Source organism: Ornithodoros turicata, chromosome 2 (assembly GCF_037126465.1).
Source record: "Ornithodoros turicata isolate Travis chromosome 2, ASM3712646v1, whole genome shotgun sequence".
NCBI lineage: Eukaryota > Metazoa > Arthropoda > Arachnida > Ixodida > Argasidae > Ornithodoros > Ornithodoros turicata.
Genome location: NC_088202.1, coordinates 6419609 through 6431440, shown reverse-complemented (window position 1 = coordinate 6431440; position 11832 = coordinate 6419609). Strand labels below are relative to the sequence as shown.

Here is an 11832-nt window from a genome sequence, read left to right as displayed (position 1 = left end):
AGGTCTGCCTTGACGTGGAGTTCACATGCAAACACTGCACCAGTGGTCTCATTATAGCTTTTAGATAAACCGCAACTGAAGGAAAATAGTCCTCTTAATTGAACTATGTTAAATAAAATAATCCTGTTAATAAAAATTAGAAATTTCATATTTTTGATCATGTAGTCAGTTCTTGTATAGTTAGAAGTATGTAGTTTTGTGACTAATGGGGCAGGACTGCATATTTCACACTAATATTTTAGTTGCATATTTTATAATGAAAAATATAATTTTCAGTACTACGGAGTCTGTCAACATCAGCCTCACCGGTTTGATTTCAAGAAACTCATGCCTCTGCTAGATTTTACCTTCCAGCGAAATATTATAAATTTCATCCGATATTCAAGGTGCAATTTTTGAGATACTCATACCATTCGTATTCGGAAATTTCAATATTTACACGTCTCTATTAGTCTGGTAGTACACCGGTGGCAGCAAAATGGTATTCTTACATTGCAAGTGTGTAGGAAAATAAGTCGTTTTGCTTTTTTTTATAATAGGTTATTGGAGAAGTTGAAGGTGAAACTGCCGTGCTATGTAGATCGCGTAAGGATGTAACTTTCACCTGAAGTGACCATCGAATAGTTCTAAGAGAATTGGGGAAACTTACTTTACGCTTAAGTATACTATACATTTAAGCTTCTGATCCAGATTGACTAACACAGGAATTGTGTTGTCTGCATTGTTCACAGTCGACTGTTGTCTTCCAGGTCTGGGTGAAGCACATTCCGGACGTGATTAACCAGATGAGGCTTAGTTATGGATCCTGACCATTTCACTCAGATTTAGTCCAAACAAGAGCTCCTAATTGTATACCCCAGGAGCAACAAGAGAGGTCATGTCTGAACGTGCACCTCAGAACCAGAAAGCAGTTTCAGCAGTGCGGCACAGGACAAGATGCTGAGGAGACAGTGACGACCCTGCAACTGAAGTCTTGCCTGTGTCCCATGTGATGAACAGTTGTCTACCCATAGTTTTCAACATTACATACTTTGGGCCAGTGGAACAGCTCAGCTCTTATGTACAGGGATCTGCACAGTTAACCAATCTCTCTGGCCCCAATGCTTCCGTGGCTTTGCCCCAATAAATGCCCAACTAACAGTTGACGACGCAAACACTAATGAACTCGTCCAGGGGTGGCTGGATTTTTCTTTTACTGTATTCCCGTGCGCACTCGTGCGATATGACGAAAACACGCACGCGCGCACAGAACAGCAGAAAAAAGATAAGAAGTCTGCAATCTGCCTCCTTTGTGTGTGTCTGTGTGTGTCATGCGGCATATCTTCGTTTGTAAGTGCGAGGTGGGCCCCGTCCTGGACGAGCTCTCTTGTGTTTGCGTCGTCAGCCACTAGTTGGGCACTTTTCGGAGCAAAGCCACGGGAGCGCGAGATCGGTTAACTGTGCGGATACCTGTACATCAAAAGATTTAGGACATTACAGCAAAAGCTCGGTATACTTGAGCAAAGCTCCCAGAATTTTTACAACTTTGCACTGATGAGAATTCAGTTAATTTAACAGCTGTGATATCTCAGTACTTGCATTTTCCCAAAGTAAAGCTTGGCCCCTGTTGCAAACGCCCTTGCCAAACAAAAGTGACATGTTCTCCGGTCCATAAAATAGTCTTATTACTGATGTGAGGCCACAGAGACAGTGGTCAGTAATTTAGACACCTATTTGTATTTTTACCTTTTATACCTTAGATATTTATAGATGTACCTCAGGTGCAAACAGTTATGCTTCTGGGCTGCTGCAGAGCGCCCTGTTGTGTTCCTATAGCGACCTTTTGATGGGCTTGCTGGTGCTTAACGAATTTACACTCCGTCTTCTGTGCTGCTGTGCACACAAAGGTCATGTGTCATTATGACATTATGTACAGCTTACATAAAGATTTTCCATTTTTGGAATATGTCCTGTGCACCTTAGCAAGCCTCACACAAATTTCGTAAGTTTTAGTGCTTCGAATTGCTTATAGTTTAGTTCCTCGTGTTTACAACTATTCATTTCGATTCGTTGTATTTGTCACATTCATTTTACCGGTGAATATGCAGAGCCAATTCAGTAACAAGCAACCTGTTTTGCGTGCTGTTTTTCGATACCTGTTGCCAAAAATCTTTGCCAAACAAGAGCATCGTGTACTATACAAGCACGGTTGTGTGAGAGACGCATGTTTTCAAAGTTTTATTGTCGTCCTATCCGTGTCCTATTCTTTGCCAAGATGACAATGGGGAATTGCGTGACCACAGACTGCAGCTTTTAGACAACTGTGTCCAGTTACTCTGGTCCATAAAAAGGCAGAGTATATGTGCAATTTTTTTACATCAGTGGTTTTTATACCCTTACAGTTTAGCTTTTTATACATGTGTATGAACTATTAGCATTTACCTAAAGGTACAGTTTTACCTCTGCCTTCAGGGCAAAGCAGAGGACTCTTTTTTGTGATAGCGAGTTTACCGATGATCTTGCCGGTGCTCTAAGTTCACCCTGTACGCAAGGCACGTTGACCGTCTTGATATATGTCTCACACAAGTTTTGTTTTGCACTTGACATCTTATATAAGTTCTTCGCAATATTTTGCTGCTTTGCCTTACATTTGCTGTTGATGTGTGAGGTTATTTTGCTTCCATCTACCGGAAGGTTTTTATGAATAAACCTTGTTACTTTTACATTTGCATCCAGTGTGACAAGTGGTTTCATAGTGAATAGATGCTCTAGTTGCAGGAACGGATATAATTAGTAATAACAATAAAAAAAAAACCTCTGAGTAGCCACGTCCGTGGCTCGTCCTGGAACGGACGTATTTCGGAATGTCCGCGAGGTGGCCACTCGGACGTCCCTAGGACGTCTGGTGGAAAATAGCTGATATTCCACGGACATCCGCATGTCCGGCTTCGGATATCCTGTGTACAACCGTGGGCTTTTTATTTCCGTCTGGGAAGTACCCCATCAGATGTTTTCAATCGCGAGATCGCGGGGCTTATAATGCGCGCGAAGCGTGCCAGCCTCAACCCACTCGCTCTGGACAAGCTTATACTGTAAAACCCCTTTTATTTCGGAGCCCTTAATTTCAGCGAATTTCGCGAGTCGGGAAAATTCGCGAATTTTAAGGGCACGCCAAAAATTTGAAAACAGAGAAGGAGGAACTCGAGGAGCGCGCGAAATTTGGTGGTTGCGAATATATCCCTGTTGATTCGCGAAAATTTAGGGCTTCGAAATTAAAGGGTTTTACAGTATTTATTCGTTATAACTACAGCCTCTGCACAAATACTATTCAATGACGTTATCGGTGCGCCTTTTTCATACCGTTTTCTTACGTTTGCATATTTACATATATCTACTATAATTTCGGAAAAAGGGCCACTGGATCAGTGGAACAAGCTTTTACGCGTCGTCGTCCTGTGATCGTTCGGCACTCGTTATAACTGTTACGTGTGGTTACCATTTTAAGGGTTGGCTCATCGTTCTAACTGTCTAGTTACGTTGTTTTCTCTAGCGAAGCCGGCCGTTAACGGGCCCTGTCGATGTTCTTGAGTGACGACCTTCTTGAAGTGCGTTCTCGTAATATTCCTTCGCGTGTTCTGGTTTTCTTTCATAATACGCGCTTATACAGTGCTGATGTACAGGGTTCGCCAGGATAAACTTCGGGGTTTGTAACGAAGATAAAACAAATAAGAACGATGTCGGAAAGCTAAAATAGACGTTAGAGGACGTATTATGCCCCCAAATTTTATGCCCATAATGCCGCCTAGTCTGTTACTCTGCGGATAAATCATGAAAATTAAAAAAACCGCCGCTGCCTAATCGGCTATACCTGTGTTCCAGCTACTTTCCTCAGATAGCGACACGGTCTAGGCAGCTAGCACGGTCTAGCGAACTAGTCTGCATTCAGTTCCAAATGCTCTATGTCGTTTGCAACGCCGCGCTCGACCGCCTCGCCATCTGACGGAAAGGAGCTGAACCTCAGTTTGTGTTTCAGCTCCTGTCCGTCAGATGGCCCAGCAGTCGAGCGCGGCGTTGCAGACGACATCAAACATGTGGCACCATGTGTGGAACTGAATGCAGACTAGTTCTCTGCGACGCCGCATTCGACCGTGTCGCTATCTGAGGAAAGTGGCTGGAACACAGGTATAGCCGATTAGGCAGCGGCGTTTTTTTTAATTTTCACGATTTATCCGCAGAGTAACAGACTAGGCGACATTATGGACATAAAATTGGGGGGCATAATACGTCCTCTAACGTCTACTTTAGCTTTCCGACACTGTTCTTATTTGTTTTATCTTCGTTACAAACCCCGAAGTTTATCTTGGCGAACCCTGTACTTGTTTGGCGCAAGGTGCAATAAATACTGCCATCGTCTCGGTGTCTATGATAGAGAAAATGCCCACGCCCTGAGGTGTCCCTGCGTCCCCGTCCGAGAAAAGAACAGATATTGACAGCTCACGGGACCCACGCCGATAAGACAGCATCAGCGCGGCTCCGCTGACGCCGCCGCCGCCGGTCCTTCAACGTGCTCTACGCCGCCGCCGGAAAAATGCTCACGGCGCACACCTCTACTGCGGAGTGACCACGGAGTAAAAGGAAGGAGACCGGACTCGACGGAAAACATGAGTCTGAATTCGTCGTATAATTACGGCCGTGTGGCGGCGCTGGCGCGCCCTGGTAGGCTGGATACCGAAACTAATAGCCTTGACAGAGCATCGTGTGTGATGTATTTTCTCGTTACGGAAAAAAAGAGAAAAGTGATCCGTGCCACGGACAGAACGGTTTTGTGTTCAGGATGAGCTTTCTTTAAACTTCTTTCTGTTTCTCTTAGCTGTAACATCGTCATCTTGACTGCTTTACGTGCCATGAGGGAAAGCCCACCTATCCTGTTTCGTCGTGTGCTGTTCTCGCGAAGTGGTGTTGTGGAAAGATAGAGAGTAATTTTGAATGTGTAACAAGATATATGCACACGGCAACGTTCTGCAACATCGTCGCTTCTTCTAAGCACTGCGGAGTTAACTTCGGTTGTGTTAATTTCACGTTTCCTTTACCGTTATGACGGAAAGATGTTCCAAATGCATTCCAAAATTGTGAAGGGACTCCAAGTCATATTACAGCATTGTGAAAATGATGTACTGTGCAATAAAATATGTTTCGTGTGCAAGCAGAATAAACAACCTTTCAGTCACTGATTGAGTCGTTTATTACCCCGGAGCCGGTTTTATGATGCGCACTACCAGTGCGTGTCAAAGGTACCCCGCGCAGTAGTGAAAGTTAAGTGCTCAGCTGTTCACCAAGTGTTTTGCTACACGATGCTGTGCTGAATTTAACAATGAGTAGAAACTGCTTCATACCTGGATGCGACACCGGAAATTCTCTTGCGAAGAAGAGAAACAAAGAAAAGGGGCAGAAAAATCCCTCTCTCTTTGGCGTGCCAAAGGTAAGAAAGTGAAACTAGTACGTGCGCATTTTATCGGCCTCCATCTCGGAGATACGGAAACCTCTAAGTAGATTTTGACTGAAGTATGGACTTATACGCGGTGTGATTTCAAAAGCAGGTCCGTTCAAAATAATCTAGGCAATATATCACATACGATATAGTTTTGCTAGTTTATTGAAAGTAAAACATCAAATAGGTTTCTTCTTCCTCCTTTGTGAAGTGCTCTTGTGGGCAGCCACTTGGCAGCACTATGGGCAGCTTGGTGCTTGACTGCACTTGGTTCTGGGCTGGAATATTGCAAAGGGAAGCAAGGCATACAGCACGTGTTACAATTATTCGGCACAAACTGTGCAAGAGCTTTTTTTACGCAAATTAATGTATCCAACATCAGTTTTGCTCATCATAAACTATCATTATAAAGTCAGTTTGCTGGACTCGTAAAAAAATGTGTGGTGGAGATATTTTCAACAATTCAAATTTATAAGAAAGAAAACACTCAATTTTGGGAAGTTCTAGTTATAAGGAGAAAAGTTGCGCCCTGAGGATATGCTCGTTTCATTTTTGTATCGAGATTGCCTGGCATTGTGGATCATCTGCTCCCAGAGAACACGGTAATGGTTTGTATTTCCTACGGCTATACAACTTTTCACTAACAATGTATAATGTTTTCTTGCAATGAGCATGCACTCTCTTTGAGAGAACAATTGTCAGACTGCTTCAGCAGTTACTTGCAATATTGGCTTCTTGTCTGTGAATTGAATTGAATTCTAGTCTGTGCCCTGTCCCTTCTGTTAGAGTATTTATATTGTGCTAAAGAACAAAACTTAAATGTATGCATGCCAATGAATTTCCCCTCGAAATATGTAGTGGAATGAGGCACAACATTTCCGTTTGCTTTGTCTTGGCTGTACTATTATTGTACTGCATTATACCACATTGTATTGCTGTACTGTATTGCATTATAGTGCAGAATGCCTCGTATCTTCCTCATGCTCTTTAGGACATTTTCTACTTGATAGTGGACATTTGTGATCTTATTTTCAGAATGAAGAACTGTTCAACAAATGGAAGACAGTCATTCCAAGACTTGACAAAACGCTGTCTAAGACTGATAAAGTGTGCATCCTTCACTTCAAGGAGAGTGACATTGAAAGGTACTACACCACCACTCTGAAGGATGGCACAGTGCACAAGCTGGAAAGAACAAAGCCAACGCTAAAGGAGGATGCTGTGCCTTGTCTCTTTCCGAATACCTCGGAAAGTAAACGGAAAGAAGGCAAACGTAAAGCTCCTGCTGAAAGATCTGTGCCTGTAAAGCATGCGCGTGGACCAAGTGACGAGCCGCAGCCTGGCTGTTCTCACCACCACCATGAGTTCCCTGTACCGACAGGTGATGAGGACGATCTCGTGGATGTGACTGCACCAATAAATCAAGATGACCACGACACCTTCACAAAACTGTTGGATGAAGTGACACAGATACAGAAACCTAACTCTCAGTGGGCAACTTCAATTGATGTGAAGAAAAAATTCATCGCTTTTGTTTACGTCGATGACATGTTCAATGTGACAAAACGTATCATTGTGAAGGCTGACCTTGAAATCTTAGTCTTTTTCAACGAAAGGTGTGTTCAGATGCCAGAAACAAGTGGAAAGAAAGCAGTGTCTGGTTCAGAGGTCACATCAATCTTGAAAACCATCGATGAGGCTTGTGTGTGTCCTGGAGTCAAGGGGTCCTCCAGGTGGGTAATTAAGGCCTCGTAATATATTTTATAAGACATCACAGGATGTTAATGTGCTGGATTTTGATAGAACTCAATCTTGATGCATAATGCTTTTTTCATTTTTCAATTTTTCATTCTCAATCTTGATATGAAATGTTAATGATTGCTTAATTTCAAAGAATTTCAGACAAGTGCACAGGGTACTACATGGGAGCGGAGAGCACCTCAAGAGGGCCAAAAATCGACAGATGCATCTATTGTCGACTGGACACCACTAAACAGAAAAACACAATGCGGCGACAAAAACATGCAGTGAAATCTGGACGAGGACGACCACCGAAATCCTCTAGAAAGAAGTTGAACCAGCAGAGAATACGCCTCCGGAAAACAGTAATATATGCTTGCCACCCCACTTCGTTGATTTTTTAGACCTATACAACAAAAGCAGCACCACAAAGGAGATATTAAGCATGCTTTCTAATATATTTTTTTGTTTGTTTACCAGGTTGTTAAATTACATCAGAAAGTCAACCACTTGAGGGAAAAGTGTGCCAACCTGTCAAATGAAACTGTGGAAGCTGCATTAACCTCTCTACCTGATAGTCAGAAAGAAGCAGTCAGGCAATGTTTTGCAAATGCCAAAAGGAAGGGTCCACAAGGCCGTCGCTACACTTTGGAATGGGTGTACGAGTGCCTTCTCATGAGGATAAAGAGCCCAGCACTCTACAAGCACCTGCGCTCCAAAGACCTGCTCCCACTTCCCTGTGTTGACACACTCAACAACTACATCAACAAAGTCAAGGGCATTTATGGGTTTCAGGAAAGCGTCTTTGAATGCATTAAAATTCGGTCAGCTGCAATGGCACCTGAAGACAAGCACGGTATGTTATATTACTTGCTCTATTATGGAATGGTGGTGATGGTGAAAGGGCTCGCCATTGTCGGCCTCACATATGTGGGCAACGACCGACGCCCTGCGGAATGTGCGTCCTGGGCCGACTTCTAAGGGAACTGTGCTGACATATGGCTGAAAGTGTCTGAGGAATAAAAGAGAGCCACCCTTTGCAGCAATCAATGAGGTGTCGAGAAAGCACAGATTGATGGCGTCCAATCAGACAGCAGATTTCATAGAGTAGTTCGTGCACTTTTCAGCAACAATACATGATAAATACTACCTTTATTACTACAATCCGTAGCTTACCATGTGCGGGATATTTCACCTCACAAATCTGAGCATAAACAGTCTATAAACACTGTGACGGATGTGCAAAAGAATCGAAGTGGGACACTCACCTGTTATTTTAATCATGTAGAGTGCAAGCAAATGTGTTCCTGATGCCTGGAAAAAGTATACACATGCATGTGTGTAAGAGCTATGATAGTGATGCTGGTTACTTTCAAGTCTTCCAAGGAAAAACATGGAGTACTGAATGGCAGTGGTAGCATTTTACTGAACTGCAACAAATGTGTGCAGTTTATCCTTCTTTTAAAAAATATGCATTACCTTCGTTGCTCGTACCCCATATCACTGTGTGGTAAAACTTGAACATACGCACTAGGGATTTACACTTAATATCGCTAAATTTCAGGAGCCATCCTCGTTGACGAGATGAAGCTGACAGAGGGTGTATCACTAGACCGGTCCTCATACAAGCTTCATGGCTTCACAAATTTGGGAAAATACACACCAGAGTCCCAGAAGAGCAAGAAGGGAGACCACGCCCTGGTCTTCATGTTCCAGCCTTTCAGGGGCAAGTGGGTTCAGGCCTTGGCATGTTTCCTCAGCAAGGGCAGTGCACCAGGAAATGTACTGCACAAACTTGTCCTCGAGTGCATCATCCTACTTGAGAATGCAGGACTCCTGGTAGATGTAGTGACCACTGATGGGGCATCGTGGAACAGGAACATGTGGTCTCACTTTGGAGTCAACACCAGTGAAGTCAACTGTACCCATCCATGCAACTTTTCAAGGCAGCTGTGGTTCACATCTGATTTCCCACATTTGATAAAATGCTTGAGGAACAGCCTTGTGAAGAAAAGAAAGTTGACAGTAACTATCATTACAGTTCTTATGCTTTACATCTCTTGGTAATGCCATTTCAACACTTCACAGACACCGGACGGAATAGTTGACATCAAGCACTGGAGTGCAGTGGTAGAAATGGATCGGCCCAGGGCGCACAACCTGAAAGCATGCCCTAAGCTGACGCCGGATCATGTAGATCCACGCCCATATCAAAAGATGAACGTGGCCATGGCATTCCAGGTGAGAGACATGAATAAAGTAACATATTCCTGTGATGAACGTCACCTCTAGCCTGATACCAAAGATGTAGGTATCGCACGGCAATGATTTAGGCTTCAAAATATGTGTGTACTTCATCCAGTTCTCTCAATCGGCATATTTGCCCATCGAGCAGAGACTGTATAAGAGCCACGGTAAAATAAGCAATATTAGCAATAAAAAGCAGCTATTTTCTATTGCTCACACAGTTGTTCAGCGACAGTGTTGCAAAGGGGATGAAGCATTATCAGCCTCATCACGACAACTTGACAGACTGCGATGCATCTATTGCATTCGTACAACGTGTCAACCAGCTGGTAGACGTCATGAATGCGAGGACTCCAAAAGATGCACTCACTACAGACCCACAAAAGCTACAAGTAATGAGTTTATCTAAACAAACTTGTTCCCAGTCTATCATACATATGCATACATTAGATAGAGTGTGCTGTATATTAAATGAAATAGCAGACAAATAATAATGTAGCTGCTATGCATATGTTTATGTAGCTTCCTGTAATTTATTTCTTCTAATTGTTTTTTTTTTCTATCTAGACAATCAAGAGCTTTCTTGCCTTCATAAGCGAGTGGGAAACAATCTGCAGCCCACCAGGCAATACAGAGGGCTTCATGAGCAGACAAACTTCAGATGGGCTAAAGGTTACATTGCAAGCAACACTACAGTTACATCAGTACTTGGTGTCTGAATGTGAATTCCGGTACCTCATGACAGCTCGCTTGAATCAAGATGCTTTGGAGGTAGGCATAACTTAAGTCATGAAGAGAACCATGGCTCAGTCACATTGGCTTTTACAGCGTTTTTTCGGCATGATGAGGAACTCCTGTGGGCAGAACCAACATCCAGACTCGACACTCTTTGTCCAAATGTTTCGGTTGCTTAGCACGTACTCCCTCATCAAGCCACCACGTGGCAGTAATGTGACAGGAGCTGAAATTTTGAAAAGCTTGATTGACTTCAATGCAGCTGATGCATCGCAACATGGACCCACTGAACTGCTACAAATGCTCGATACATTTATTGCCACAGTATCTACCAGAGAAGTGCCACAAGAAGTAACCGCAGGTCAGCATGACTACAGTGTGACCCAATCAAGAACAGATATTGTTGCTTATGTGGCTGGGTTTGTTGCAAGGAAGATACTCAGCTTTTGCACATGCCCGCTATGCTCTATGAGCTTTGTCACAAATGAAACCGTTGACGAGCGGTATAACTTTATATCGCTGAAAAACAGGGGAGGGCTCATGTTTCCATCGAGCGAATTTCTCGCCTTAATTGACCACTTAGAGTCTATAATAATGAGGGCACTTAGCAGTCCAATGCATGAAACGATCCTCTTTTCCGTTGTAGAAGAGGTATCCAGCACAACAGTCCCCTTTGTAGGATGTACTGAGCACAAAACCGATGTTACAAAGTCAGTTGTACACTACTATATTGTAATGCGCCTGCACATCGCATGCAAGATGGAAAACCGCATACACGGTGAGAAGGCAAAGAAATCTAAACTGCTGAGAAAACAGTCTCGCCTTCAATAAATGAAGCACTCTGCGTGCTCCCAAATCGATTGTCATCACTGGGTCGACTGCATGCTGATAGAGTTATATAGTTATGTGCCTCCCCGTTTTGCGCATTTGTGACTGCAAGAAGTTTCGAATACCTTCGGGGAAATCGTCGCCACACAGCTCGAAAGTACGTAATAAAGTCCAGAAAGCATTTCCTTCTCAGTTGCTCTTGGGTGCTCACAAATTACACACCATGGGCAGAGCTGCTACAAAGTACGCACTCGAACAACTCGCATTAGCAACTCGCGCAAGATGGCGGATACAGATAAAGGTAGGTTGGGCTTCCCCTCAGAGCAGAAAGAAAGTCTTTTTTTTTTCTCGGAGAGTATTCAAGCAATGCAAAATAAAACTCTCAGACATCACCGCGAATGTACACATATTAGATTAAAATATAAAAACATTTCTTAGCGGTGCTCCCTAGAATGAAATTGTTTGTGGAAGAATGCACTGTGAAGGCTACTGGTTTCGGAATCCAGCCTCCCAGGTCACAACAGCGCCGCGGCGCGGCCGAAATTATACGACGAATTAAGACTCAGATTCTACAGCAGGGGGAGCGGCGGAGATCGGACTCCTTCCTTTTACTCCGTGGGAGTGACCAACGACCGCCATGTTTCTTGTTGATGGCCAGTAGTTGCAGAGATTGACGACAGGTGGCCACCTATAGTTGCAAGGCATCACGTCAGATGGCGCCACCGTTATAGCTCTATGCGAGAAAGAGAGAGAACAACAAAATACGAGCGGCGCCTAAAAATTGCAGCTAGACACTGCTAAACAAGTCTAAACAC

At 43.6% G+C, this 11832-nt stretch overlaps 1 protein-coding gene and 1 long non-coding RNA gene across 5 annotated transcripts; one reads left to right on the top strand and one right to left on the bottom strand.

Annotated features, from left to right (window-relative positions):
• Positions 1-5614: 5614 nt before the first annotated feature.
• LOC135385162 (uncharacterized) lies at positions 5615-11464 on the bottom strand. 4 transcript variants are annotated; one of them, XR_010420328.1, is made up of 4 exons: positions 11143-11464; positions 8871-10415; positions 8476-8521; positions 5615-5745 (listed from the first exon to the last, which is right to left on the bottom strand). It is a non-coding gene; the product is annotated as an uncharacterized LOC135385162 (long non-coding RNA). The 4 variants fall into 4 exon arrangements; XR_010420329.1 differs by having other exon boundaries at positions 8871-9208; positions 10190-11335; XR_010420330.1 differs by having other exon boundaries at positions 8871-9208; positions 11143-11334.
• Positions 5898-8188, top strand: LOC135386398 (uncharacterized). Its single transcript, XM_064616314.1, has 3 exons — positions 5898-7200; positions 7362-7572; positions 7688-8188. Exons 1-3 carry the CDS (start codon positions 7016-7018, stop codon positions 8186-8188), a joined length of 897 nt encoding a protein of 298 aa, XP_064472384.1. The 5' UTR covers positions 5898-7015.
• Positions 11465-11832: the final 368 nt, after the last annotated feature.

Coding starts and splice junctions, on each gene's coding strand:
- LOC135386398 (XM_064616314.1), top strand. CDS start 7,016: ATGTTCAATGTGACAAAACGTATCATTGTGAAGGCTGACCTTGAAATC. Junction 7,201..7,361: donor GGAGTCAAGGGGTCCTCCAG/GTGGGTAATTAA, acceptor TTAATTTCAAAG/AATTTCAGACAAGTGCACAG. Junction 7,573..7,687: donor GAATACGCCTCCGGAAAACA/GTAATATATGCT, acceptor TTTGTTTACCAG/GTTGTTAAATTACATCAGAA.